The sequence below is a fragment of the Miscanthus floridulus genome, chromosome 1 (assembly GCF_019320115.1).
Source record: "Miscanthus floridulus cultivar M001 chromosome 1, ASM1932011v1, whole genome shotgun sequence".
NCBI classification, from domain to species: Eukaryota; Viridiplantae; Streptophyta; class Magnoliopsida; order Poales; family Poaceae; genus Miscanthus; species Miscanthus floridulus.
In genome coordinates, this window is record NC_089580.1 from 15,158,081 (window position 1) to 15,184,003 (window position 25,923).

Sequence of the window (25,923 nt, forward strand, 5' to 3'; positions counted from 1 at the left end):
ATTCCATGAATATTTGGACAAGTTTGTCATTGTCTTCATAGATGACATCTTGATCTATTCTCGGACAGCAGAGGAACATGAGCAACATCTTCGCATTGTCCTTGGACTTTTGCGTGAGCATAAACATTATGCAAAGCTCAAAAAGTGTGTATTCTGGCTCTCCTCTGTAAGCTTCCTAGGACATGTTATTAGTGACAAGGGACTTTCAGTGGATCCATCTAAGATTGCAGCAGTGGTAGAATGGCCTAGACCTAATAATGTATCGGAGATACGAAAGCTTTTTGGGTCTAGCTAGATATTACAGTCGTTTTGTAAAGAATTTCTCTTCCATTGCTAAGCCTTTGACAAAATTGACTCAAAAGGGCCAGAATTTTCTCTAGTCAGATGAGTGTGAGTCTAGCTTCCAGAACTTGAAGGAGAGGTTGATTACTGCACCTATTTTAGCATTGCCTGAAGAAGGGAAGAAATTTATTGTATATGCGGATGCCTCATGTTCAGGCTTAGGTTGCGTTCTAATGCAAGGGGATAAGGTAGTTTCCTATGCTTCTAGACATCTTAAGAAACATGAATGCAACTATCCTACTCATGACTTAGAGATTGGCGGCAGTTGTTTTTGCCCTTAAGATTTGGCGTCCCTATCTTTATGGTGAGAAGTGTGGTATATTCACAGATCACAAGAGCTTGAAATACTTCCTTACCCAGAAGGAGTTGAACATGAGACAATGTCGTTGGTTGGAGCTAATTAAGGAGTAAGGACTATGATCTTACCATACACTACCACCGGGCAAGGTTAATGTTGTAGGCTTGTAGCCGATGCATTAAGTCGAAAAAGGAGTAATAACCCCCCTATACCTCAACCTGTACAAGAAGAGCTTGCAGATCTATAGACTACCTTGTGTTACACCCTCACCAGTGATTCCTTGGAGCAGTTAGTTATTTCTCCTTCCTTAATAGGTTCCTTATTGGAAGCACAAACTTCTGGTTACGAGGTTTGTCGCTTTAAGGGTAAAACTACTAAGGCTAAACCACGCGGCCAAGAGTTCAATATCAATGAGAGAGGACTATTGTGTTTCCGTTATCGGATTTGGGTTCCTTCTGATTCCAATTTAAAGAAGGATATCTTGCGAGAAGCACACAAGGCCACCATACTCTGTCCACCCTGGTGAAACAAAGATGTACAAGGATCTTCAGAAGAGGTTTTGGTGGCCAGGAATGAAGAAGGATATTGCTAAATATGTTTTACAGTGTGCGGTATGCCAACAAGTAAAAGCTGAAAATAGAAGTCTCGCTGGATTGTTACAACCACTTCAGATCCCTCAATAGAAGTGTGAGGATATTGCCATGGATTTTATTGTTGGTCTTTCAAGATGGCTATATTTGGATGACTATTTAAAGAAGTTATTGGAGGGTAGTTTTTCACCAAAAAAATCTCTAATTCTAGCATTTAAAAAGAATATGAAGAGTTTGTTGAAGATGCTCTTATAACTCCAACTCTCAAAATTTGTCTTTTCATTCCCCCTAACCAAATGTGTTGCTCAGTCCTTGTCATCCCATCCCTCTCTCTGAATTTATGGAATCTCCTCATGTAAAAAAAAGAATCAATGGCATCTCACGATACTTTGTACCAGAAGTGGTCTCGATGCTTAAAAAAAGCTCGATTTGGGAGAGCTACAGTGAGGCGCTGTTTTTCTTTTCCTTCTCTCAGAAATGAACCACAAGTTGATTAACCCACTATTTTTAGCTTCATTAGCTTGGGCTCTTCAAATCATGCAATAAACAATTTGAGTTGTTTGAAGCCGTGCCAAATAAGGCCACAATATTTCTGCAATCTACCGGGTGGATTGGGTACATCCACTGACATCTGAGCTACGATAAATTTCCACAACAGTTCACCGTGACAGCGTGATCGAGGGTCACATCAGGTGTTTGAATCTATGGACTAAAATTTAGGGTGCCGCGCTGGAGGTGTCACAGGACAGTAAGAGCAAGTATTATAATCGACTGCAAGCCGACAGAGAGGAGTCAACGCCATCACAAAAACAGCCACGGAGGAGAGAGATCACGGAGCGAGCGTTATTCTCTTCGCCCGGCTGTAGCGCATCGTACGAGAAAAAAACGCCGTCTTCCAACCTGATGCGAGCGAGAAGCCGGCGCCTCATCCTCCCGTCTCTCTCCTTCCCGATCCCGTGCTCCGCTTCCCCTTCCCCAGCGCCAAATAGATCATGCTCTTCCCGCCAAATCGATTCCTCGCGCGCCAAATCGATTCCTCGCGTGCCAAATCCAAGGATTTAAGCCCCAAATCTTCCCCAATCGCCATCTCTCCCAAACCCTAGCTGCCATACCCAGCAGCCATCACTTGGGCGAGATGAGTCGGAAGTCCAAGAGAACATCTGCGTCAACGCCCATGGAGATTCCGCCGCCGGTGGTCAGTCTGGTCAGCCCGCGACGACTCAGCCCGCTCCCCCGCCGTCCATCCCTTCCATGTTTGGACCTGGTGTCTGGTGCCCGCCTCGCCCGCCACAGTCCATGCCTCCCTCCTTCGCACCATGCTGGCTAACCGGCGTACAGCAACCGGGCATGGCAAGCTCATCGGCTCAAGGCCCTTGGTGGGCACCTCCTGGCGTTGGTGCTTCAGCATATCCTTGGTCTGGGCCTAATCTTGAGGAGTCCAATGTGCAAGAATGGTATGTTATCTCTGTACCGATGACGATTAATATTTATGTGCAAGTATTTCATCTCTGTAGCTATGAAATTAGATGTCCTGTATGCGAGAGACTTCTGTAGTTTTTGTGATGCTTCTTATCTAGTTAGACATGAATTTTTTAACTGTAGATCTCTAGTTCTAAGCTGCTATTTATTTATATCTAGTTCTTTAATGCAAATTTTGATTTAGGGTACATTTTTTTGCCAGGGGATTAGATTCTCACCCTCCTGGTGGTTTCCTAAATATTTTGAAGAGCACACCACAAGCTGCGAGCAATGGGAGTTCATCACAAGCAATACATATTGATGTTGACAACAATACTAGGACTGAAAAATGCTTGACATGGACAAAAAAAAGGAGGATCTTAGATTGGTAAGATCTTTTTTTTTTGGTTAATGGGCTCCATGTGTTACATTGTTAGCACATCAGTTAACATCTTTTGACAATTTGACAATGTTTTAGGTCGCTGCTTGGGTGAATAATTCAAATGATCCAATCCAAGCCAATTTTAAGAAGAATGATCAATACTGGAAATGTGTTGCTGATGTATTTAATAGCACCACCCCAAAAGACCGAGTCAGGACAGCCAAGCAAATAAAGGATCACTTTGGAAGAATTAAGAAAAGGGTTGCTTGGTTTGGTGGTAACTGGAAGGAGGCCAATGCTATGTGGGCTAGTGGTGAATCTGATGAGGATGTAATGAACAAGGCACTGCAAAGTTACGAAGAAGACCACAAAAAAGATGGGCCATTCATGTTTAGGCATTGTTGGGAAGTTCTTAGCAAGGAGCCAAAATGGGACGCCTATCTGGAACGCCTCGAGGATCTTGAACCAGGCAAGAGAAAGTTTGTTGAGGAGGATGTGGGGCAACATTTCTCTCTAGATGATGATGAACGGCCAATAGGGGGCAAGAAAGCTAAGGAGCAGATGAAGAAAAAAAAGAGCAGCCTTGTATAATAGATCTTGAAGATGAGCTTAACAACTTTTTAGATGCTCAAAAAGCAGCAAATGAAGGGCGTGCAGAGATGTTAGAAACACAAAGGCGTGTGTCCAGTGAGAAGCTTGAATCTCGGAGGCTTGCTCACCTTGCAGCAAAAGAGCACAAGGAGGCAGTTATGCTAGAAACATATAGATCATTATTGATGCAAAACACAACTGGAATGCCTGAAGATGTGAAAGCTGAGCATATGTTGGCATTGAAGTGCCTGAGGGAGAGCTTATTTAACAAAAATTACTGAGGTACAATCCTACTAAAACTTAGTTTTTTTAGTTACTAAGGTCTTGCTTACTAAAATACATTTTGTTGCTGAAAATGTGGACACTATTGGTTTCTGGTGCATTTAGGACCTAATTACAATGCAGTAAATTGCACCTAATTACAATGCAGTGCTGAACTACAATGTAGATCAGAACACTCTATACAATGCAGTGCTGAACTACAATGCTGTCCTCTCTATCTACTATAGAAGCATGGCAACAGTGCCAAGTAGTGGCAGCAGTGCCAAGTAGTGGCAGCCATGTCTGAGTTGATTGAGGCTGATTTCAGCCATGTCTTTATAGAGGACATTGTAGTCACCATCTTACTTCTACAGCCCATCAGAACACTCTCATCTTCCTACTCGTGCTCTCTCATCTTTCTACTCAGCCCAAACCATGTCTGACTCATATTCATACTCAGATGATTCTGATGAACTAGCTCCTTCCAAAATCATTGAATAGCATGTTGCAGAGCAGAGCGTCCTCGACTCCTTTGCTAGCACGCTCACAATGAAGATCAAGGCTGCCTTCTCGGGTGGGGTTTCTCAGCGACAATATGGTCCTAGAAAGAGCATCCGGAGGGATCATGGAGGTGCTCATGAGCGTCTTGTAGAGGACTACTTTGCTACAGAACCACTCTACCCCAAGAGTATGTTCCGTACTAGATTCTGTATGAATAGGCGTCTATTCTTACGCATTGTGGATGCCCTTAGTCAGTGGTCTCCCTATTTTACTTATAGGGCAGATTGTGCTGGTCGAATAGGGCTGTCACCACTGTAGAAGTGTACAGCAGCCATGCGCATGCTGGCTTATGGCACTCCTGCAGATGCTCTTGATGAGTACTTGAAGATTGGAAAGTGCACTGCATTACAATGCTTGGACAAGTTTGCACGAGGGGTGATTGAGGTGTTTGGTGGGGAGTACATGCGACGCCCCACACGTGAGGATGTTGAGCGTTTACTCCAGGTTAATGAGTCTCGTGGTTTCCCTGGAATGCTAGGTAGCATAGATTGCATGCACTGGTGTTGAGAGAAGTGTCCTTTAGCATGGAGGGGTCAATTCACCCGTGGTGATTATGGAGTTCCAACTATAGTCCTAGAAGCTGTTGCTTCTCAGGACCTTCATATTTGGCATGCTTTCTTTGGAGTTGTTGGGTCAAACAATGACCTTAACGTGCTCAACCAATCCCCACTATTTTTTGATGCTTTAAAAGGAGAAGCCACTCAAATTCAGTTTTCAGTTAATGGAAATGAGTATAACATAGGTTATTACCTTGCTGATGGTATATACCCAGAATGGGTAGCCTTCATGAAAACTATTACACTTCCTCAAACAGAGAAGCATAAGTTGTTTGCCAAGCACCATGAAGGGGCAAGGAAAGATGTGGAGCGTGCTTTTGGGGTACTGCAGTCCCGTTTTTCCATTGTTCGCCGTCCTGCACGCCTGTGGAAGAGGAAGAGTGTTGGAAGGATCATGCTAGCTTGTGTGATTCTCCACAATATGATAGTGGAAGATAAGAGAGAGGATGCTACTATTCATATTGATTTGAATGAGAATCCAGGGGCATCCATTGCTCTACCTCCTGAAGTGAACACTGGTAATCTGTGCTTCGCTGATGTGTTGCGTAGAAAAGCTGCTATCCGTGCTCGTCCACAGCATACCCAGCTTAAAAATGATTTGGTCGAGCACATTTGGCGTAGGTTTGGAAATAGCCATCAGAACTAGTCACGGTAGAATTATGAAATCTACATGTTTCTGTTATTTTTTCCCTTCACAGTGAGAACTAACATGATGTCTTATATGTATCTTTTCATGAATCAGGACTGGGCATGGCGTGCTGAATGCTGCAGATGCTACTTGCAGGTATCCACTCTAAAATTCTGAACACGTTCTCTTCAACATATTTGATCCACACTTATCCACAAACAGAAACTTTTCTAGCTAATTTTCAGGACCCATATGTTTGACTTTCGCATTATTATGCTTGCAGTGTTTTCACTTTTGATGCAAATGGGCTGGCTGCTGCATTCTACCGAAGTTCAGCTATCAACTATGGCTTCATGCTTCTAGCACCGTCGTCTAGATCAATAAATAATGGCCTGTGTGCCAGTGAACTTGTTTAGTACTGTTTTTAGCAGTGTTCGCCTACACGGCCGTGTAGACCGATTACTCGGCATGTAATCACTACTCGGTAGCCAAACGTGCAGTTTAGGCCATAAACGGTAGGTTACATGGGATCACCGTGTAAACGGTAAAAAACGGCCGTGTAATCGGTCTACACGGCCGTGTAGGCGAACACTGGGTAATATTTTGAAAATAAATTATTTTCAAAATATTACCAATGTTTATGATGTGTAATAAGTACCATTAGATTAGTTGTGGAATATACTTTCATAATAAAATTATTTGAATATACAAATATTAATATTACTTTCTACATATTTAGTCAAACTTAATAGAGTTTGACTCCTCGATAAGCGAGATGTGCACTTATTTTGGATGGATGGAGTATTTTATTTGGCACTTAGGCTATTAGGTCTAGCACTTAGGTTCTTAATTCTATATTATTGGACTAACCGTTGTTGTGTAATTCTATATTATGATATTATCTATGTTATAGGAATATATACACGGGTTATTATAGTTATTTTTATAAATAAAGTAAAAACGAGTAATCCGTGTAAAACCGTGTACACGCCGTGTACACGGTCTAAACGCTACACGAGACCTCGCCGACTGTCTACCGTTTACCGTTTAGGAAAACATTGGTTTTTAGTTAATGGCTTGTGTGCCAACGAACTTATTTAGTATTGTTTTTAGTTAATGGTCTATGTGCCAGCGAACTGTTGCTTGAAATTTATCATCTATTTGGTATTGTTGCTTGAAATTTGTATTGTTGCTTGAAATTTGCCATCTATCTGCCGATGGCCTTCCATTTTATTATGTTGTTTGGTAAAATGGTTCATCTCAGATTTTGTTTGGTAAAATCGTATGGATGAGCATATTTGTTTTCTAATTGAATGAGCACATATATACAACCACAAAGATGTGATCATAGCTGATGGTTTGCAGCTTGTTTGCACATTTAAGCAATAAATGATTACAATCTGAGCAGCAGCCAGCTAAAGAGCTCATTTACTGTATGAGTTGGCTATATAGCTGGCTGTATATGACATGGCAGTGGCATACCACCTGCTGCGACTGGGTTATTAACCATGCTCTAATCTAACCTGTACTCTTATTTTCGTATACCAGCCAGCCTCTCACAGAACACTGTTCTGGGAACAGTGCTCAAGCAGGCACCGTTGGATCAGGCCCCAACGAACGTCTGCCGTCCACGTCCCTATCTCTCCCGAAGGTTCTCGCATTAACTCAAGTCTTTCCCCGTTCCCCAACCCCGTCCCTATCCCTCCCCTCCCCGACTCTTCCCCCATGCGCCGTACCGCCGCCGCCGCCCCCACCCCCACCCCCACCCATCTCCGTCGCCGCTCCCGCCGAGGCCGCGCTGCCAGGCGCCGTGCGCACGTCGCCGCCATGCGACGCCGCTCCGTCCTCGCCGGCTCTGATTCGCGGCGCGCTCAGCCTCTACCAGCGCTGCGCGCTCCACCCCTCCCTCTTCCCGATTCCGGTCGGCCGACGTTGTGGCATGCTAGCACGGAAGCCCCGGCGCGGGCAAACCCTAGCGTCGTAGCCCACATTCCGGTGCGCGCGAGGCCTCGGCCGCCAGCAAATCCAGGTACTGTCGTCTCTCCCTTCCTTGGACCTCCATCCCTAACCTCCCCTTCCTCGCTTGCAGCATCCAGGCCAATCTCCCAGGCGCCCTGCATCGTCCAGCAAAGGTGGGCTCCCATCGTCTGCACCTCCCTCCATGCTGTGCCCAGCCACATCACCATGCCCTCTACATCTTTACCATGCAGCGGATACGTACCATGGCCTTTGTGAAATCCCATTATTTTTATAGATTTGTTTTGCGAAAAAGTTTGTACTGCATACGTCTTTGCTCCATGTATTATGCTTCTTAATTGCTCCTTCTATGATAAATTACATGTCAGTCACCATTCTCTATGATAAATAAAATCTCTGTCTACATTTCCACTGCAGATGTAAAAAACAGTGGTTGCCAGTTAAAAAAAAGGCCTCCATATTTCCCCTCAGAGATTAAATCCACTACCAGAATGTTTTCGTGCAAGTTTCAGTAAGGTTCTACATATGTTGTGAATGACTAGCTGCTGTGATTCCCATCCATGTTTTAGTGCTACACATATAAGCTTATATTTCCTTCATGCTTAGATCCCAATTTAGTGTTTTCCAAACTCGCATTTATCACGTTGTATTCTATGATGTCAAGATTTTGAAATGTGATTCCATGTCAGAGCTGCAAAAATCTGCGAATACTAACGTGTAAAATGTATTTCGCCACTATTTTAATGAGTAAACTTATGTGGTACAGCTTCGCAGCCCACGCAGCTCCGTAGGGACTCTTCATTTGCAGCAACCGTCTCCCTTGCACATGAAATTCTATTGCACAGCAACTCGCCCCTGCATACGGTGCTCTTGCACGGCAGGCAGAGCAACACCGTCCCCATGGAAACTGGGCACCAGGTATGCTCTCTTTTTTAATCCTGTTGCATCTCAATTGACCGAATAATCATCCCATGTTGTTTTCCTGGCCATGTCTGCAAGCCTACAGCCGTAAAGCCCTTTAGCTTAACCAAAAAAATTTCTTTGCCTTATTATTTCACAACTATGTTAGCTGCCAACTAATTGAATAGTTCAATCCTTGCCATTAGCAATGCTATGGATCATGGACGAGAGGGTAGGTTACCCAACTGTTCTATTATTCCTTATTGATGGTATTGACGGTACCTGAATCGATACAATTTTTTGTTCCTAAGGCTAATATCAGGTGTCTGATCTTGCCTGCGCTGAGTACCTGATTACTGATAATCTGATCCACTGCCGTGTGTGTATATTCACCAACGAATAAAATAGCTTCTATCGTCAGTTGGTACCCTCTGTTTTCAGTACAAAGATTGCATTTCCAGAGCACATGAACAATAATCCAATTGCCTCTCAATTGATGAAATAGTTATCACTTTTGGTTTCCTGGGTGATGTACTGCAAGTCTGCAACCGTAAAAGCCTTTAGTTTAGGCACATGTTGTACTTTGCCTTCTTAACTCAGTCCAACGTCAACTGCGAACTAATAAGATAGTCCAATCCTTCAGCTTACATATACCACTACATTATTTGTCAATACTTGATCAGTAGCAATGTATTCAAGTGCTGGCAAACATATAATACTCTTTTGGTGCAGGGTTAATATTGGACGTGTGCACGCTAGCAGATATCCTACTCTTGAATGCTTCAGTTGGCACAAAATGAGTCTCCATATACAACTGAAATAGCACTGTACTATGCCAACAGTGTCTGATCGAATGAGAACCCATCGTTAACTAGTGTCACTAATCTTTTTCCCAATGTATAGTTGTATGATGTGCTATAATTTACATGATCTTTACAGGATGCCCTACAGGTCATATAGGAACTGACAGATTTCTTCAATCCCTGTTTCCAACAAAAATAAGGCTTCATTTTATTTATATCAGGTCACATACTGCCAAAATTGCATCCTTCCTCTGAACTCTGAAGTTTACAGTGCATGTCACAGAAACTTTTCATTCTTGCCACATTATCTTAATGCCTAACTCAAAATGCATGTCTGCAATTTAAAAAGAAAATGCATTGCAAGTATGAAACTCTGCTCCTCTAATCTGAGCTACTAGTGTTGTTGTCATTTCATATTCGTACTCCACATTGTATTCCTCACCACGTGAATTTGATACAAACAGCTACTTATGCTATATGACCTTTGCAGGGTACTGTACATGTAATACGGGAGCTGATAGATTTATTCAAACCCTGTTTCCACCAAAAGGGAGGGCTTCATTTTATTTATACCAGGTTACATACTACTAAAGTTGCTCCATCTCATTTGCCAAAATGTAACGCATCCTATCAACGATGGTGGACCAATAGGGACTTATTCATGCAGGAGAAGCTGTTCAGACCTCAAACTGATTGTCATCAGACATCCGTTTTATTTTTCGCTTTGGAACGACCCCTCTGTATTTATGACTAAAGAGGTTACATGATATGATCAAATTCCCAGATGCCAGTACTATATTTGGGCCTGTTCACTTGTTTGAATTTTGGAGGAATCTGGATGGTTTGGAGAAATGCTGGAGGAATTTATGAGAGAAAAACACTGTTCCGGATGAAAAAAATAAGCGGATCAAGCCGGGTTTAAGAGCACGTGAACGGGGTTCCTGCTAGTAATAAAATAAATTAAATACATTGTACCTTGCTAGCCCGAGCAACTGCTCGGGTTCCTGCTAGTAATAAAATAAATTAAAAAATCTTGGCTTTTATTCCCGCCCGAAATTTGGTCCGGGACTAATAAGAGATTTAGTCCGGGTTGAAACCGGGACTAGAATCTCATGTTCGTTTTTCAATCCCGATTGGAACCACTAACTGGGAGTAAAGGTCCCGCTGGCTTTTTATCTTGGGTTGTGGTTCTAACCGGGACTATAGGTCCTTTAGTCCCGGTAGGCTCTATTAACCGGAACTAAAGGTCCTTACCTATATATATCCGCTTCTACTGTCCTCAAGCCCGAGACACACCGGTCAAATTTTGGTCTTTGCTTATTGTTCATCTGTGTTCTTGCTTGGGGGAGTACGTTCTTGCTCTCGGTCGTCGGCTTCATCTTCAATCTTCTAAAGATTAGCAACTTCTTCTAATCTTTTATTGTTAATAATGTAGATCGTTTCATGCTTTAGTAATAAGCATAGAAATATTCAAATATGTGGTTTTTTAGATTAGGAATAATAATGGTGAATTTTATTTTTATTTATACAACATTTCTACATAACCTTAAACATCTATTGTTCTCTAGATCTTTATTAGCAACATTATTTCTTAACGGGAGTTAATAATGGTTAAACAAAATTATATGCAAAATGTTTAAGTTTACTGGACATGCATATATATATATATATATATATATATATATATATATATATATATATATATATATATATGTTGATTATTTATTGTTTATATATTTCTCTAATATATATTATCGCATGGTATATTTATATAGGGTTCTATGTTTCACTACAACAAAACCAGGGCAACTAGATCGCGAATGTTCATTTGTTTCAAATTGAACGAACGGCCGAACATACCCCCACCTGCTTCCTTTTAGGAAAAATAATAAGTTACCGCCTCTTTCCTTTTTCAGACACGTGCTCGACTCATTTTTTTTTCTAGGACGCACCACCGCATGCGCCCATGCTACGAAAGAGAAAAATATTTACTTTAAAATGCTATAACTTTTGTACAGTGTATCTATTTTTAGTTTTGTTAGCATCGTTGTATTCTACGTGGCGAGACGAACAAAACTAGACGACACTTGCATATGTTTCGAAATTTTTTATTGTAGTAGCAAATTATGCGTACTTGTATTATATAACTTATAATATATAACTTATGCCAAAATTTAAAAACACAAAAGTTATGAAATACAGCTTATATACAAAAGTTATTAAACACAAAGCAATGAATTACTTATAACTTATGCCAAAACTTAAAAACACAAAAATGAATGAATTAACTTATAACTTGTACAAAAATTTAGGAACATAAAAGTTATAAAACACAACTTATGTACAAAAGTTATCAAACACAATTTATTTACATAAGTTATTCTATATAACTTGTGTACACAAGTTATTCTATACAACTTAGATGTACAAATTAGTATCATTATATATTAACAGATATGTTGGTAGCACTACTATAAAAAGTAAAAAAAGAAAGGTAAAAAATAAAAAATAAAAATGTAATACATTATTAATTAATACAAAGAAACATTCACATATGATAGTGCTAGTATGGGATCATGATCGTAACCTGTCTGGGCCGGGGGCGACCTCAAGGAATGATTGGCCCACTTGTGCGCGGCTTGCCGGATGGGTCTTCATCGTTCTGCGTCAGCTGCTGATAGGAATGAGTCGAGGCAGGCGCGTGTATTGTTCACCGCTTAAGAATCCTGAGAATGACCGCTCAAATGAATTTGAGGTCGAGTTAAGCTAAATCGAGAGCCCTCTTGATTTAGTTTTTTCCATTTATTTTTAATAACTAAAAAGAACAAAACTGCCTTGAAAATCGCTTGTAAGTAGGAAGGTCATTTAAACGGTTTTGAGAGTTAATGAGAGATAGAACAAATGGTTTTAGAGTTTAGGGAGAAAAGTAAGACCGTGACAATCTTTGTGCCAATCCCGGAACTACGTATGAAGTCCAGTTTACAACTCCAAATTGAATTATCACCTCCCTCAACTTTCACAATAGTTAATTAATTTTACCTCTCTGCCCTAGTTAGAAGTTGTTTTAAGGGTGATTTCATCGTTTTTATATATTAAAAAATAAATCCAGTAAACACCTGATAAGAAAATTTTAACCACGAAAAATGTATCTAGGATTCTAAAAGTTCCGAGAAAAATCCTAAATATTATGGAGATATTTCCAACAGCTTTGAATATTTTATTTGGGTTTCTTGTGTCCCAATCTATCCCGTCTAAATTTTGATAAGCTTAGAAATTTTTTTCGTGGTTAAAAACCTTATCGGGTATTTATTGGATATATTTTTAACTAAAAAATTGAAACTGCTTATCTCTACAACTAAAAAATTCCTACGGTCAACATCTTCCCCGTAGGACGATAGGTCGTGCGACCCCGCGTTTACCCGACAGTATATCCGACCGTGGTGAAGCCGCATCACCCAACGCTTTCACCATGCGATTTTTGGAGCCGACATGTGGCCCTGCGCCCTTTCCCCCACCCGCCTCTCCCGCTCACTCTCGCAAGAAGAAAAAACAGAAGGCCCTGTCCCGCCTGGCTCCTGGCAGACTCCACCGCCGCCACCTGCGCCCCTCCGCTGCCGGCACCGCAACCCTGATCCGCCCCCTGCGCAAGGGCTCTGCCCAGCCTAAAAAAGGAAGACCATCCAACATCAATCCTCTTCCCTGATCTGCTAAATGCCCGCGCCGCCCCACCAAACCCTAGGCCAGCTCCCGCCTATGGATGACGACGACCTGGCCACTCCTCCTACCCACGGTACCTCCACCCGATCTATGAGCGTGATGTTGCCTGGAAGTCATCGTCGGGCACTAAAGAGGTGGAAATGACACCCGTGGTCTTCCGCTTCGACCACGACGAGGAGATCGACGCCGATGGCAACTGCCGCATCCAAGGCCGACGTGCGCTAGGCAGCGCGCCATACCGCCGCCCCAGCCTCTCCAACCCGGGGTGAATCACCATCTCCCTCTGGTTCTGTCATCATCTGGTTGCCCCACGCTTTCATTTGAGTCTGATTCCCTCGCTACGTTGGGTTTGGTGCGTGCACGGAGTGATGGTGACCCAAAGGAGCCTGGGCACGTGGTGAATCACCTCCCACACACCCCACCCCACATTCAAGTTTCCCAGACAGTATTGTTACTGCTACAGTCCGGGATTGGAGAACGAAGTAGGGTCCATGAATGCGGCTGCCAGATCTGTTGTATGTGTGGGGGAGAAGACCATCAACAATCATAGTCACCTCTGTAGGTAGTTGATTCTTCTGTATTTGATCATTGATTCTTATGGTGTTGTACTTTATTTTTGGGAGTGGAAGAGTTGAGCAAGGGAAGCGTAAATGAATCCATTATACACTGGATCTCTAGAAGAGCACAGTTGCATAGGTTTGGAAATCTGAACCAATTCTTGGCCTCAAAAACCCTGCAGCTTTATGTCTTTATGACATGCGATTACTGAATTGATTAACTTCTACAGTTAATCTTTGAGGAGCATTCCAGCAAGCATCTGCAAAAACATTCTTGAAGGCAAGGTTAATTTTGTCGAGGTTGCTACTATTGCACTACTTATTAAATATATTATTTCTAGTGATGCTTGTCTTACCTGATATACAGATTCAGTAATTAATTTGCAATAATTTTTCTTGATATTCTAGCAATAGATCCAAATTACAATCCATGTTATTCTATTCTTGTTGCAAAAGATAGTCTTCCATTGAGAAATTTTCATGGTGAAAATACAATGCTCGATATTGCATAGATTCCTATTTCCTTGCATGCATATATATTGTCATGCTTGATGTAATTTGCGGTAGGTAGCTTTTTCTTTGTTTTGTTGATCATGCATTCTCTTTGTTGATAGACCGTCGTCGTCAATCATCGAAGGGTGTGGAACTAGGTCTCACCTTCTCAATCATTAAATTTTTCCATTTGTATATATTTACATTTATAATGTCTTAGCTTACTCCAAACGAAATCCACAATAGCTTCATTGTGCCTCCTCTACTGAACATAGCATCAGTGTGCTCCATGTACTGATGGGATTCTGAATGGGAATGCACAGACCTGACTAAGTTTTTATACATGTGTTTATGACTCTAGATGAAGTGCGTCATGCTAAGACCATCGTTTAGTATTGTATGAAAGCCCAGAACATCTAATATCTTACTCATGGGAAGGGTTTCTGCAACTGGTAAGGTTTTCCCTTCCTAACCAAATCATAGATCTAATGGATAAATGGTTAGCTACAAGAATACTACTAATGTGTTAAGGCATGTTTTCTGGACAGAATTTATGGAGGTATACTGAAATTTGATTAAATATCCTTTTTACCATACCTTCTAGCAACAATATTTATATATAATGTCATGGCATTCAAACTTTACAATGCAAATGGGCTATCTAGGCAATTGATCATGGTTCTGGTAACTGTTTACAATGCTCCTGCGCTAGGGATGAGTTAGCAAGGGTGAGTTTCATGATGCCTAGTGCCTGAGTTGTGGATACGAGGAATAAGGTGAGGTTGACCTGGTACAAGGATGAACAAATACAATAACATTAACATCACATCGAATATGTTTTTGACATAGTTTTATAAAACTTGGATGCAGCAGTTAGCAAGTTGCGCTCTAATCAATTTTGTCTTTATCATGTATTTTAATGTTATGCATGTCTCCTTGGATGATTGTAATCTTTTATCTATGTACTTTCATGTTGATCATGTTTACTCTCAAATTCACAAACACAGATAGGTGCTCTGTTCAAAGGAGCATCATTGATTTAAATGAATTCCGTTATGTTATGGCAGCAATGGATTGTGTTTGTTTAGGTTGATTTGTCCCATTTGTCTTGCATATATAATTTTTATCCCGTGGCAACCTAGTATACTATAATCGGGTAGGGATGTAAAATGAGCGGTTTTCAAAGTTGAGGAGGCAAGTTGCCCGATTTTTGGAGTTTTAGAGATAATAAAACAATAACAAAATTCGGTGTCGCACCTTAATCGGTGGGCCGCTTGCGTGCCTGTGCCTGCGTGGGCCTGACTTTCCTGTGCGTGCGGGGTGCGGTACCCCCGATCAGTCGGCTTCACACGCAGGCTTCGGGGGGCCCGTTCGTTTCAAGCGGAAGGGAGCGCCGGAACCGATCCGGACCGAAAGGCAGGTGTATTTTATACCCGTCAACCATCACCGGAAGCGTTCCGGCTGAAAATCAGCCTAAACGAACGGGCCGTTCTCCGTTCGTTTCTTTGGGAACGGGCCGTTCCAGCTGTCGTTCCTGGTGTTGAAAACTGGTGTATACTGGCCAGGAACCAAACCTGCGTCTGGCCGCTGCCGAACGGGCCCTAAAGCCACACAAACCTTAGGGAGGAACAACGCCGCCTCCATATTCCCCTGAGCCAATCTCGATCTAGAGGAAGCCGCAATGCCGGAGATGAGCGATGTCAGGGAGTTTGCGGAGAATTGGGTGGATCAAGCCGAATCTTTTCATCAGAAGGAGGGTTCCAAGTTCTCAACGCCGGAAGGGATCTTGAAGCACCCAGGTATGCTGTTGATTGTTCTTGTAGTGGAATGCCCAAATTCCCCTATCGATAACTTGCCTGCCTGCCTTGTGTTTATTCGAATTCTATCTGTTCCTTGCTGCTGCATAGACCTGATTCGCTGCAAGACCCCCTCATATATCGATTTGCTGTTCTTGTCGCTTAGTTGAGTGGTGCTGCTTGTAGGTTTCTCGAGATGTAGTTTTAATTTTTATTCCTTTCCACCCTGATCTTTGTATGTATGGTCAAGATCTTCTCGAGGGAGGATGTGGATGGAATAGGCTTATGCCGCGTTCTGGAAACCTGTCCGTGTACAAGAACTATCTCGAGCAATATTACTTACGCAACTGTGCTGAATCCGTTGCCCAGGCATGGCAGAATGAACAAGTTTATGGGTTGACTCCTCTTGTAAGCTTGGTAACTTAAACATTTGTTATTTGTATTTGTATGTAGTTTCTAGTGCTACATTTCTTTTCTTTTCTTTTTTTTTCCTCATTTGTTTTCTTGGACAGTCAAAGAATGGATCAGTTGCTGAGGCATGTCGGGATAAGCAAGAAGCATATGCTAACAGCATTGGAGACGGCAGTGTTCTGGTGTCACTTGCCAGCTTGTTAACTTTCTGCCTTAGTTTGTAGCGTTTCATTGCTTTTGTTTCCTCATTTCCTTTTTTTTTCTCGTTTTGAGCAGTCACAGAATGTTAATGGGTCTGCCACTCAGGCATGCCGGCATGAGCAAGAAGCATATGCAGCTGTTATTGCGATCCAGAGTGGCCTGGCTCCTCTCGTCAGCTTGGTAACATGCTGCCTTAGATTGCTGCATTCTATTGCCTGATAAGGTGCTAATTTACTTCTTTTCCTGTCATGATCCTGAAACTGTGATGGCTTCAAGTGTGTCAAGATGGAGAAGCAAGTGGGGCTTTGGAGACAATGCTGCCGACCATATCATTCTGAGTAAAGATATCCAGGAGCGTGCACTTAGTCTCGAGAGCATGGGAGATAAATTCCCTGTCGCTGCTGCAGCCTTGATGGTATGCTCTTCTCTCTTACGAAACTAGAAAAAAAATTGTTCTAGTTAATTTGCTGTTCATGTTATGTGTTGTTCGCGAACTGATTTGCACCTGACGCAAAAATGTGGTTCAAGTTTATCACGAAGATGGCTGAGTTGATGTGAGAGTGGCTGAGGCGTGGAGCTTTTACTCCCGAGTCCATGGTAACTGTGGTCCGCAGGTGTGCTTTAAACCTAATGATGTACAGAGGCTTGGAATATGCTTGTGCCGCTGCCCTCATGGTGGTACGTACCGGTCTCCACCAAAACAAGCTCTTGCCTACTTTGTCTGTTTATTATTCATTTATTTGATATGTATCGATTCCCTCAACTGATTGCAAGATGACTTTCTTTAGGGTATTGCAAAGGAGACCAAGACTCTGTGATTGTTTGAGGCAAGATGACCCTGCAGTAAACCCGTCTGTGACAGTCATGGAGAATGGGTGGGAGTCTTTGAAGATGCTACATGATGAATTTCTACCTGCTGGCAATGACGATGGCCATGCTGCTACTGAAGCAGTAAACTCTGCACAGTATGATCAATTTTTCGTTGTGTATACACGATATACATTCTGTACCGATTTTCAATGTTGCTTGCCTGTGAGTCATTGTAATGTGTCATTATGCTCCGCTGTTGCCAGGAGTGATACTAACGTGGAACCGGATGATGAGTCTGATGATGAGGAAGTAATTGTCAGTAAGATGCTGGTGCATTGGGCGAATGAGACTAAAATTTATCGTGATTTTATGATACCACCGCACCCAGCGATCTTTAGTCGCCTAGGTATGGTGTTGGTTGTTCTGGTTGTGGAAATCCAATGTTGCTTGATTGTTTTTTCTAACCTACTCCCTCCATTCCAAATTATAAGCCATTCCAATTTTCTTGGAGAGTCAAACAATCTCAAGTTTGACCAAAATTATACAGAAAATTGCAAAGATTTATGATATCAAATAGGTATACTCTGAAAATATAATTAAGGAAGAATCTAATGATACTTATTTGGTATCATAAGTGTTATTATTTTATTATATAAATTTGGTCAAACTTGAGATGCTTTGACTCTCCGAGAAAGTTGGAATGACTTATATTTTTGGGATGGAGGGAGTACTTGCTTGCCATGTAACTATTTGAATTCGATTCGGAACATTTTTGCTGCTGCTGCATTGAATGGCTGGTTTGCTGCAAGAGTCCGCAAAGATTGAATTGCTGTTCTTGTTGCTTAGTTAATGTAGTTCTTTATGCTTCTATATTTGTAGTTTTCTCCATATAAAAAGAGATTTTGTTTTGACTTCATTTCCACCCATATCTACTTTTGCATGTTCAAGATCTTCTCGCGACAGGATGGGGATGGGAGAGGCTTGTGCCATTTTATGATGCCCCCCGCCCCCACTGGTCCATGTACAAGAATTATCTTACGGAATATTGGCGCCACAACTCTGCTGAATCCATTTCCCAGGCTTGGGAAATTGTCGTTCCTGCTGGTAATGGCATCAGAGGCGGGGATTGGCTGACTGCTCTTGCCAGCTTGTTAACTTCCTGGCTTAGTTTGTCGTGTTCCTCTGCTTGTTCCTGTACTAATTTACTTCTTTTCTTGCCCTGATGCTGGAACTGTGATGGCTTCAAGTGTGTCAAAATGGAGGAGCAGTTTATCTCTTTGTGTGAGGAGCATGGTTTTGGAGGCGATGATGCCGAACATATCATTCTGAGTAAAGAGATCAAGGAGCACACACTTATTCTGAAGGACAAGTGGAATGAATTCCATGTCGCAGCTGCAGCTTTGCTAGTAGGTTCTTGCCTATGACGAAAAAGACAAATAATTGGTCTACTTAATTTGCTTTTCGCGAACTGATTTGTACCTGTTGCAAAATTGTGTTTTAAGCTTTTCACGAAGCAGGCTGAGTTGATGTGCGAGTGGCTGAGCCGTGGGACCTGTACTCGTGGGTCCATGATCACCGCTCCCCGCCGGTGTGCATTAAACCTGATGATGTACACAGGCTCTGAATATGCCTGCGCCGCTGGCTTAATGGTGGTACGTGCCTGTCTCCACCAAACCAAGCTCTGGCATACTTTGTGTGTTTATTCTTTGATATGTTCAGATTCCTGCACTGATTACAAAATGATTGTTTTTAGGGTATTGCAAAGGAGATCAAGAAGACTCTGTGAGTGTTATAGGCAAGATGATCCTGCAGTACGCATGTCTCTGTCTGTGACAATCATTAAGGATGGGTGGGAGTCTTTGGAGATGATACATGATGAATTTCTACCTGCTGGGCATTAAACCTGATGATGTACACAGGCTCTGAATATGCCTGCGCCGCTGGCTTAATGGTGGTACGTGCCTGTCTCCACCAAACCAAGCTCTGGCATACTTTGTGTGTTTATTCTTTGATATGTTCAGATTCCTGCACTGATTACAAAATGATTGTTTTTAGGGTATTGCAAAGGAGATCAAGAGACTCTGTGAGTGTTATAGGCAAGATGATCCTGCAGTACGCATGTCTCTGTGTGTGACAATCATTAAGGATGGGTGAGAGTCTTTGGAGATGATACATGATGAATTTGTACCTGCTGGCAATGACGATGACCATGCTGCTACTGAAGCAGGAAACTCTGCACGGTATGATCATTTTTTTTGCTCTGTTATAGTTGTACTTTTGTTTGTAACATTGACGAATCTTTAATGTTGTGTTCCTTACTCTGTTGTTGCCAGGATCGATACCTCTGGGAAACTGGATCTAGGAAGCCAGGTTTCATGCGAGAAACCTGGGAAGAGTAAGAAGTAGGTTAAGGCGTACAATCAAGAGAAAAAGGTAGTACCGAACAAAAAAAATGCTTTTGAGATTTATACAGTAGTATTTTTGACACATTTTTGTTTAGAAATGCTGTTTGTCATAGTAAACATGTTATTTTAGATAGAACTTAATATCTACGAAGCAATACAGTAAGTCTGACATGAAATTCTGTTTGTCATGCAAGCTGGTCAATTTTTTACCAGATTTGTTTTGTTACAAAAAACTAGATAGTGTACTGTGTTCTATTTGTTTGGTCACAGGTCAAATTCCTTTTTGTCATAATATTGTCTCATGCTTATATGTTGGGTTTATGTATATGCCAGGTAACTGAAACGCCAGGGATGCTGTAACCCAGGTGAATGGCTGGCTCATACTTGATGTTATGTTGAACTGCGAAATGTGTTCGGTCAGCCTGTTTGTTTGTTGGTTTCAGCCAGGGCTTATCAGCCATGGTACAGTATTTTCCTCTCACAACAAACTAGCACCAGCCGAGCTTATCAGCCCAGAAACCAACCAGCGAACAGGCTGGTTGTATTTAATCAGCTAACCTGACACCAAGTTTGAAATCTTCTGATAAGAAGCTACCAATTCCTCTATAGGCACCTGCCCCTGCAGCAGCCGACTTATCATATTCTCGCTATCAACTTTTATTTCCTTTCTCACACCACGCCATGCTGCATCTTCTTCAGCTGCTGTATGACTTGCATCGGCAACTGCAGCACCCTCACCTACACCTTCAGGATGTTGCTCCGCCCCCTACAACTGTATCGTCCACCACGGTCACAGAGCCAGGGTCCACGTCCCCAGCGGTGTTCTCACCCCTGCTGCCCCCGCACCCCTGCCTCAGCCTTAGATGCAAAATACTTTTCTAATGAACAATCCGAACCCTCAGATGAATCACTGACTACATCAAAAAAACCCCATGACTTCACTTCGGATTCTTTACAGGGTCAATTGTACTGGGGTCCCAAGCCTTCGTATAGTAAGACTTCTCATACGCAGAAAAGCGGGGCAATTCAGGCTGCGGTTTCGGGAAATACGTGTCCCAAATGCTCAGGATGTGGATAAGACCATCTGATTCACCACATGTCAGGGCAGGAGTGACTGCCAGAAAACTTTCTGACTGGACAAACTGCTATTCAATCAAGAGGATAAAGGAAACAAAGAATTAACTTACCTCGCTCATGCATAGGTATGTAATCTTTAAATGTAGGTCTGGTGATCTTGACTTCAGGTTTTGTACCTGACAGGACACATCATATTAAAGATTTCAAATTGAAAGTTTAAACATATGAGTGAGTCTTTCTTAGCAACCTGTGGAAAGTTTAAAAGTCAAAACATTTGACAAGTTTGAGCATCCACTGTTAGAAAAGGCAAAATCCTATGAGGTAGCTACACCTATATCCGGCATGCCCACTTAGTAATAATTGGATAATAAAACAGATAAAGGGCATCAGTTGTACACACCTATCTACAGTATGAACCAACAACCATAGGGTAATTATAAAAGATGTCAAGAGAATATTAAAAAGGCGTACAACAATAAAGTCAGTAAAGCTTTTAATCAAAAAACTTAGGGTAGACTATAAACACAGCAAAAGTCACATAAACTGAAGATAGAAAGAAAACCGAACCAGCAGTGCATAATTGAAATTTTTGAATGTCAGACAACATAAAGAGCGTATACCTCATAGATTGATATTCCCACATTACCAGGGGGTATTAAGGCAAAGAATCGGGACCCGAACCTGTAAAATTTAGTGTGACTCAAATAAAATAGAGTAAAATGAAATAGGTGTAATCTATACGCATGAATAAATACCAATCGAGCAAACAAGCGTATACCTCGATTGGTATTCATTCATGCGTATAGATTACACTTATTTCATTTTAATCTATTGTATTTGAGTCACACTAAATTTTACAGGCCCGGGTCCTGATTCTTTGCCTTAATACCTCCTGGTAATGTGGGAATATCAATCTATGAGGTATACACTCTTTATGTTGTCTGATATTCAAAAATTTTAATTGTGCACTAGTGCAGTTTCTACTATCTTTTTTCTTTGGTTCAATTTCTACTATCTTTTTTCTTTGGTTTAGTTTTCTTTCTGTCTTCAGTTTATGTGACTCTTGCTGTGTTTCTAGTCTATCCCAAGTTTTTTTTGGATTAAAGGCTTTACTGATTTTATTGTTGTACGTCTTTTTAATATTCTCTTGACATCTTTTATAATTATCCTATGATTGTTAGTTCATACTGTAGATAGTAGATAGGTGTATACAACTGATGCTCTTTATCTGTTTTATTATCCAATTATTACTAAGTGGGCATGCCGGATATAGGTATAGCTACCTCATAGGATTTTGCCTTTTCTGCCGGTGGATGCTCAAACTTGTCAAATGTTTTGACTTTTGATTTTTTCACAGGTTGCTAAGAAAGACTCACTCATATGTTTAAACTTTCAATTTGACATCTTTAATATGATGTGTCCTGTCAGGTACAAAATCTGAAGTCAAGATCACCAGCTATGAACTATCAAGTTCTGCATACAGACCTGCATTTGAAGATTACATACCTGTGCATGAGCGAGGTAAGTTAATTCTTTCTTTCCTTTATCCTCTTGATTTAATAACAGTTTGTCCAGTCATTTCTGACTGAGTTTTCTGGCAGCCATTTCCTGCCCTGGCATGTGGTGGATCAGATGGTCTTATCCACACTCTGAGCATTTGGGACATGTATTTCCCGAAACCGCAGCCTGAATTGCCCCGCTTTTCTGCATATGAGAAGTCTTACTATACGAAGCCTTGGGACCCAGTACAATTGACCCTGTAAATAATTCCGAAGTGAAGTCATGGGAGTTTTTTTGATGTAGTGAGTGATTCATCTGAGGGTTCGGATTGTTCATTAGAAAAGTATTTTGCATCTAAGGCTGAGGCAGGGGTGAGTGGGGCAGCAGGGGGTGAGGACACCGCTGGGGACATGGACCATGACTCTGTGACCGTGGTGGACGATACAGTTGTAGGGGGCGGAGCAATCACATTGCCCAGCACCAGCAGTCAACATCCTGAAGGTGAGGGTGCTGCAGTTGCCGATGCAGGTCATACAGCGCTGAAGAAGATGCAGCATGGCGTGGTGTGAGAAAGGAAATAAAAGTTGAGAGCGAGAATATGATAAGCCGGCTGCTGCAGGGGCAGGTGCCTACAGAGGAATTGATAGCTTCTTATCAGAAGATTTCAAACTTGGTGTCAGGTTAGCTGATTAAATACAACTTTTGCACTTGAATTACTATACGTTCTTATGATTAAAAGGACAACTTTTACGCTTTTGTTCTGTTGAACTAATGTTGTAAATATGGGTCGTTTTGATCTGTAGGGACAGATGGCGAAGGCCCTTCAAGTTAGAAATCAAGACAAAAACATTGACTTTTTAGGCTGAATGTACTTTATTTATTGTTGAGATACTACTAGGAATCAAATGAACCGGCGAGACAAACTGATGCTCTGATTGGATCAGTATTAGAATATCAGTTATGGTGGGAATGTTTAACTTTTGTTCTGTTGAACTAGTGTTGTAAATATGGGTCGTTTTGATCTGTAGGGATGGATGGCGAAGGCCCTTCAAGTTAGAAATCAAGACAAAAACATTGACTTTTTAGGCTGAATGTACTTTGTTTATTGTTGAGACACTACTGGGAATCAAATGAACCAGGCTAGACAAACCGATGCTCTGATTGGATCAGTATTAGAATTTCAGTTGTGGTGGGAATGTTTATGGTTTGACAAGTTATAAAGTTGACCTCAATTTGCTTGATATTATGGGCGGAAAAAATATTTGCTTCTGATGAGAAGTTGCATGTTTTTTTTACTTGAAATACATGAATACACATGTTCGATGTCTTTTAGTTGATGGTCACGGTCTGTCCCTGTGTACTACAGCTGTATACACTTGGCATAAGATTATTATTGCTTAATCTGATGCTAGTAATAGCGTGTTTCCATCAACATGGTGTTTGCACAAAAAGAGAGTAGGGACGGGCCAGTGTTAAACTCGAGAGAGACCCCGTTCGGCTTACCCTATATTCGGCTTATTCGGCTTGTTTTTTCAGCCGGAACAATGTTCTTCTCTCACAATAATTCAGCTATAACAATATTTTTCAGTTCGCTCATGGATCCAGCTAAACAGTTGCTAACCTAAGTCAAGGTCATTGCTGAAAAACAGGATATTGGACCTTAATTTTGTTGCTCTTTTAACCTTTGGATTTCGTAATAACTGAAAATAAACAGAAAAATAATTAAGCCCCTGTTCGGCTGACCATAAAAACGGCTGATGCTGATGCTGATTTGTTGTGAGAGAAAAACACTGCTGGCTGGCCGTTAAATTCTGGCTGATAAGTTCAAGCAAATAGAGGACCTAGGCATCTAGGGACCTCCAAACCCCCACGACCCTTCTTTTTATACAGCTCAACGGCTCCATCAGGCATCCTATTAATCTGGCCGTCTTTCGCTTTTGATGGGGAGGGTGAAGACACGGCAATGGAAAAAAAACATACCCGTTCGGCTTGTTTTTTCAGCCAAAACAATATTTTTCTCTCACAATAATTTAACCAGAACAGTGTTTTTCAGCCAGTTTCAGCCAAGTTTCATACCAGCGAACGGAGCCATAGGGTACTGAATCTGAATGGAAGATAATTAGCTTGGTGTGGAGTTTAGCACTCTCTTTATTTATTCGCAAATCATAAGACATACATACTATTCGTTATACCTTGGAGTTGGTTGGTCCAAATCAGACAGAGCATGTGGCTGCGCATGTGGACTCGCTGGGGGTTCGATCGTATCAGCATAATTATTGGTTGGTGGTACTTCCCATTGGATCACTAGTATAATGATTGACGACAATGTATATCTCAAGCTGAAGAACACAAGAATATCTCCCTGGCAACATCGCAAACGCTGCTACCCAACTGAAATAAAAAGGATAAACAATTTCAGGGTGACAGTGCTAGCTCGGTAGCGATCGAAATCGAATGCGACCATCGGCAAGCGACATCCAGCTTACCGATTGGCCTGTCGTGTGTACACCAGCTGTCTTCGTAAGTACGTTAGCCCACGCAGGTCAGGCCAAATTAGCTTCGCATAACAAAGAAACTAGACACGTCGTAAATTGGAGATATATAAATAGTATATAACAAAGAAACTGCACTCTAGTTGGATCATTACTGCCATTTGCCCATTTCCACGGGGGTTAAACAAAAGAAAAAGAATTTGTACACCGACGGTGGTTTGGACGATGGCCTGGCAATGTTGGCATCCACTTTCCAAGTTGTTCGAGGAGGATTCTATTATTCTAGTGCGATGCTTATACGCAGGGAAAAAAAAAACTTTATCAGTAACAAATCTACGTATAGTATGTTCCAAATCCGAAGATTAGGCTGGGAATGTGAGCAAATAGGCTTGACCATCCAGCTGTGGAAAGCATGCCCGTCTTGGCTCGTGTTTGCTACTATTGTACTATATTGGCGGAGAGGTCTTGCCAGCAGCATTGCTAACAGTGACCAAACTTATGCTTTAAGATAGTAGTTCATTCACATATAATTTAGGAAAGTTTGTTCACCAAATTCGGCATGCAAAAATCAAACTAGCTCAACAAAGTACTCTCCTTTCCTTTTCCAAAGGATAACTCCTGCATTTGGCAATTATCATTTCCATGCACCCGTGATTAGGTGATTAGCTTACGCATTAGGAGGCATCCCATGATTTGTAGAATGTTATTTTCTTAGACAAATTTAAATCTCATAATGTTATTTTTTTTACCCCTGTTCGGCTGGTATTAAAGCCGGCTGAAGTTGTTTTGTTGTGAGAGAAAAATACTGTAGATTCTAGCTGATAAGCCGGCTGATAAGTTCGAGCTGTTTTGCTGTGAGAGTGTACTTTGCCATCAAAATTTCTTACAATATGTTCAATGTCTTTTAGTGGATGGCCACGGTCTGTCCCCGTGTACTACAGCTGTATACACTTGGCATAAGATTATTATTGCTTAATCTGATGCTAGTAATAGCGTGTTTCCATCAACATGGTGTTTGCACAAAAAGAGAGTTTACGGCAATAGGGATGGGCCAGTGTTAAACTCGAGAGATAGTGGTAGCAATAAAATTCGCTCATGGATCCAGCTAAACAGTTGC

General features: G+C 41.7%; 2 protein-coding genes and 2 pseudogenes across 26 annotated transcripts; all 4 read left to right on the top strand.

The window, feature by feature from the left end:
- The first annotated feature begins 2,365 nt into the window (after positions 1 to 2,365).
- Positions 2,366 to 3,661, top strand: LOC136473835 (glutathione S-transferase T3-like; annotated as a pseudogene).
- A 771-nt stretch (positions 3,662 to 4,432) lies between these two features.
- Positions 4,433 to 5,686, top strand: LOC136473843 (protein ALP1-like; annotated as a pseudogene).
- Positions 5,687 to 7,429: 1,743 nt separating this feature from the next.
- LOC136473850 (uncharacterized) lies at positions 7,430 to 10,166 on the top strand. Of its 14 annotated transcripts, none has more exons than XR_010762769.1 (5): positions 7,430 to 7,663; positions 7,758 to 7,800; positions 8,412 to 8,563; positions 9,485 to 9,569; positions 9,839 to 10,166. XR_010762769.1 is itself a non-coding variant. In XM_066471496.1 (5 exons), the coding sequence occupies exons 1-5, from the start codon at positions 7,496 to 7,498 to the stop codon at positions 10,113 to 10,115; spliced, it is 549 nt and encodes a 182-aa protein (XP_066327593.1). In that variant the 5' UTR covers positions 7,430 to 7,495; the 3' UTR covers positions 10,116 to 10,166. The 14 variants fall into 14 exon arrangements, 3 of the variants coding, with proteins under 3 accessions (XP_066327593.1, XP_066327605.1, XP_066327600.1); XM_066471496.1 differs by lacking the exon at positions 9,485 to 9,569 and having other exon boundaries at positions 9,839 to 9,924; positions 10,016 to 10,166; XR_010762773.1 differs by having other exon boundaries at positions 7,430 to 8,563; positions 9,278 to 9,569; positions 9,839 to 9,924; positions 10,016 to 10,166.
- A 5,448-nt stretch (positions 10,167 to 15,614) lies between these two features.
- LOC136548404 (uncharacterized) lies at positions 15,615 to 23,546 on the top strand. Of its 12 annotated transcripts, none has more exons than XM_066540033.1 (16): positions 15,626 to 15,913; positions 16,161 to 16,327; positions 16,423 to 16,503; positions 16,598 to 16,702; positions 16,799 to 16,937; positions 17,051 to 17,200; positions 17,311 to 17,487; positions 17,596 to 17,738; positions 18,281 to 18,482; positions 18,579 to 18,738; positions 18,835 to 18,984; positions 19,388 to 19,572; positions 19,666 to 19,765; positions 20,071 to 20,102; positions 22,561 to 22,994; positions 23,118 to 23,546. In XM_066540033.1, exons 6-12 carry the CDS (start codon positions 17,175 to 17,177, stop codon positions 19,484 to 19,486), a joined length of 957 nt encoding a protein of 318 aa, XP_066396130.1. In that variant the 5' UTR covers positions 15,626 to 15,913; positions 16,161 to 16,327; positions 16,423 to 16,503; positions 16,598 to 16,702; positions 16,799 to 16,937; positions 17,051 to 17,174; the 3' UTR covers positions 19,487 to 19,572; positions 19,666 to 19,765; positions 20,071 to 20,102; positions 22,561 to 22,994; positions 23,118 to 23,546. The 12 variants fall into 12 exon arrangements, with proteins under 12 accessions (XP_066396478.1, XP_066396130.1, XP_066396058.1 ...); XM_066539961.1 differs by having other exon boundaries at positions 16,161 to 16,318; XM_066540110.1 differs by having other exon boundaries at positions 16,161 to 16,318; positions 23,124 to 23,546.
- Positions 23,547 to 25,923: the final 2,377 nt, after the last annotated feature.

Excerpts from the sequence above, each read along its gene's own strand:
- LOC136473850 (XM_066471496.1), top strand. The coding sequence starts at position 7,496 with ATGCGACGCCGCTCCGTCCTCGCCGGCTCTGATTCGCGGCGCGCTCAG. Across the intron at positions 7,664-7,757 it reads GCGTCGTAGCCCACATTCCG|CATCCAGGCCAATCTCCCAG; the intron begins GTGCGCGCGAGG and ends CCTCGCTTGCAG. Across the intron at positions 7,801-8,411 it reads CCCTGCATCGTCCAGCAAAG|CTTCGCAGCCCACGCAGCTC; the intron begins GTGGGCTCCCAT and ends TATGTGGTACAG.
- LOC136548404 (XM_066540033.1), top strand. The coding sequence starts at position 17,175 with ATGCTTGTGCCGCTGCCCTCATGGTG. Across the intron at positions 17,488-17,595 it reads GAAGCAGTAAACTCTGCACA|GAGTGATACTAACGTGGAAC; the intron begins GTATGATCAATT and ends CGCTGTTGCCAG. Across the intron at positions 17,739-18,280 it reads AGCGATCTTTAGTCGCCTAG|ATCTTCTCGCGACAGGATGG; the intron begins GTATGGTGTTGG and ends TGCATGTTCAAG.